The 2,412-nt window shown below is 38.4% G+C and overlaps 1 protein-coding gene across 1 annotated transcript; it reads right to left on the bottom strand.

The window, feature by feature from the left end:
• Window positions 1–1,007: 1,007 nt before the first annotated feature.
• LOC101150390 (olfactory receptor 5M5-like) lies at window positions 1,008–1,961 on the bottom strand. The gene is given in 1 exon segment (XM_019035803.3): window positions 1,008–1,961. A coding segment is annotated over 1 exon segment (954 nt).
• Between the last annotated feature and the right edge of the window lie 451 nt (window positions 1,962–2,412).

The raw sequence follows: 2,412 nt of genomic DNA on the forward strand, positions 1-2,412 counted from the left end.
TGAAAAATAGATTAAAAAAGCAGAGGTGAGAGAAAGCATGAAGGACTCTAGGCCCCAGAAGTGTAGAATTGAATTGATAAGTTCTGCAGAAGTCACAGTTATTTGCAGCCAGTCATATACCCTTATAGGAGCCATTCTTTGTCTGCTTCCAGAGTTAATAGTTGAAAAATAACTGCTGGGCTGGCCTCATGTCCTGTCGTGGCAGAAGGAGAAAGGTGTCTTATTGAAAGTGACTCTCACAAGTGGAGAGACATAAGTGGGTGTCAGGCATGGACACAGAGGTGTTATCGTAAGCTTTCTCTCCTAGAGAAACAGCCTAGAGGGACAGCAAGTCTCACCAGCAGTTGTGACATTCCTCTAAACCATGAGACTGAAGTTTCTTCCTAGTAATTGCTACAGAATTGTAAACCACTAAAAAGCAACCATGACAGTCAACTTGTGTTTTAACAATCGTGTATACATGTGTGTACATATAACCACACATTTGTTTGTAGATACGAAGAAATTTAAAAAAAAAAAAACAAGAAACTGTAAATCGTTGTAACTCTAGGAAGTGAGAATAAAAAATCAGGGTGTGGGAAAGAAAATAAAATATTTTAATCTCTTACTTTTTACCTTTCCATAGAGACCTAATGTTTTATTACAACAATGTATAATTTTTTATAATGTAAAAAATATGTTGTTATAAATGTAATTTACATGTAAATTTACATGTAAATTGTTACACATGTAAATTCATACATGTAAATGTATGCATGTTATGAATAAAAGAAGAATAATTATTCCTCATACATGCAATACACCTCCCTACCCTTCATACACACATATTTCACTCATATGTAACATGTAAAACTATAAATTTTCTCTATGTATGTCTATGTTTTGTTGTTAGATTATAGTTTTTCATTGGGGATCTAAAATTGACTTTACTGTAAAGCTACTAAAGTTAAATACAGTTCTCATAAATAGAAAGATTTTTTTATTTGACTAATAAAGATACACTGATTTTACTTCAAAAGCACGTTTCTTCTGATCAGTTTCCAAAAAGCTTGTTTCACATCCTTGTTCCTCAAACTATAGATGGGGTTCAACATAGGGCTTACAAAAGTGTAGAAAACAGCAATGACTTTGGACTGTTCCACTGACTTGTCCGTGAGAGGTCTAACGTACATGCAGAACAGGGTTCCATAAAACACAGTCACTGCCAACAGGTGGGACCCGCAGGTGGAGAACGCTTTGCACCTACTTTCAGCAGAACGCATCCTCAGGATGGCAATGAGAATGAAGATGTAGGAGATGAGGATTATGATGAGGGAGCTGGAGAGGTTAAATCATGCTACCACAAACATGGATGTTTCCTTAATGAAAGTGTCAGAGCAGGAAAGTCGGATGAGGGGTGGGTCAGCACAGTAGAAGTGATTAATGATATTGGAGCCACAGAAGGTCAAGTGGTATGTCCACATGGTTTCCATCAGTCCACTAAGAAACCCATAGACATATGGACCAGCAATCAGGCAAATACAGAGCCCTTTGGACATCTTGCTGCTGTAAAGCAAAGGGTTACAGATGGCCACATAGCTATCATAGGCCATTACAGCTAGCATATAATATTCAGTAATCACCATGGCAATGAAAAAATAGCACTGGACTAAACAAGCAGCATAGGAAATGGCTTTCTTGTCTGAGAAGAAGTTCACCAACATCTTGGGAGTCACATTAGTGGAGTAATACAAATCCAAGCAGGACAAACTAGCAAGAAAGAAATACATGGGGGTGTGGAGGCGTGAATCTATCCTGATCAACACCAACATCCCAAGGTTCCTCCCCACAGTGATCAGGTAGATTAGCAGGAACAGTACAAAGAGGATGGGCTGAAGCTCTGGAAGATCCTTTAGTCCCGAAAGAATAAATTCCGTCACCAAAGTAGAATTTCCTCTGACCATTTTCTTAGGTACCAGCATTTTTCACTTAAATGGATGAAAATAAATCAAGGTGAATGAGAAGTCCATTACATGTTACCTTTTTTCTCTTCCTCTTATTCACTCTCTCTCTTTTTCTTTCTCTCTTGTTCTCCCTCACACAGCCAGTCAGGCAGGACTCAAGAATATAGGGCCTGGTGGTCTTAAAAAAGCAAAGGCCCCAATTAACTGGGTGTATCATATGCAGATGATTCCTAAAAAGAATGGTTTCTGTGTTACCAACGTGTTTTGGAATGAGGGAATAGTGTCCTAAAATTTGTCGAAAAATTGATTAAGCCACTAACTGCCTCTTTCAGTTGACTATACAATCATGGGTTTCCTTTATAACAACAGTCCCCAACCTTTTTAGCACCAACGACCAGTTTTGTGGAAGACAATTTTTCCATGGATGGGGGTTGGAGGGTGGGGTTGTTGGGGATAATCAAGCATTAGA

This window comes from Gorilla gorilla, chromosome 9 (assembly GCF_029281585.2).
Source record: "Gorilla gorilla gorilla isolate KB3781 chromosome 9, NHGRI_mGorGor1-v2.1_pri, whole genome shotgun sequence".
In the NCBI taxonomy this organism is placed as follows: domain Eukaryota; kingdom Metazoa; phylum Chordata; class Mammalia; order Primates; family Hominidae; genus Gorilla; species Gorilla gorilla.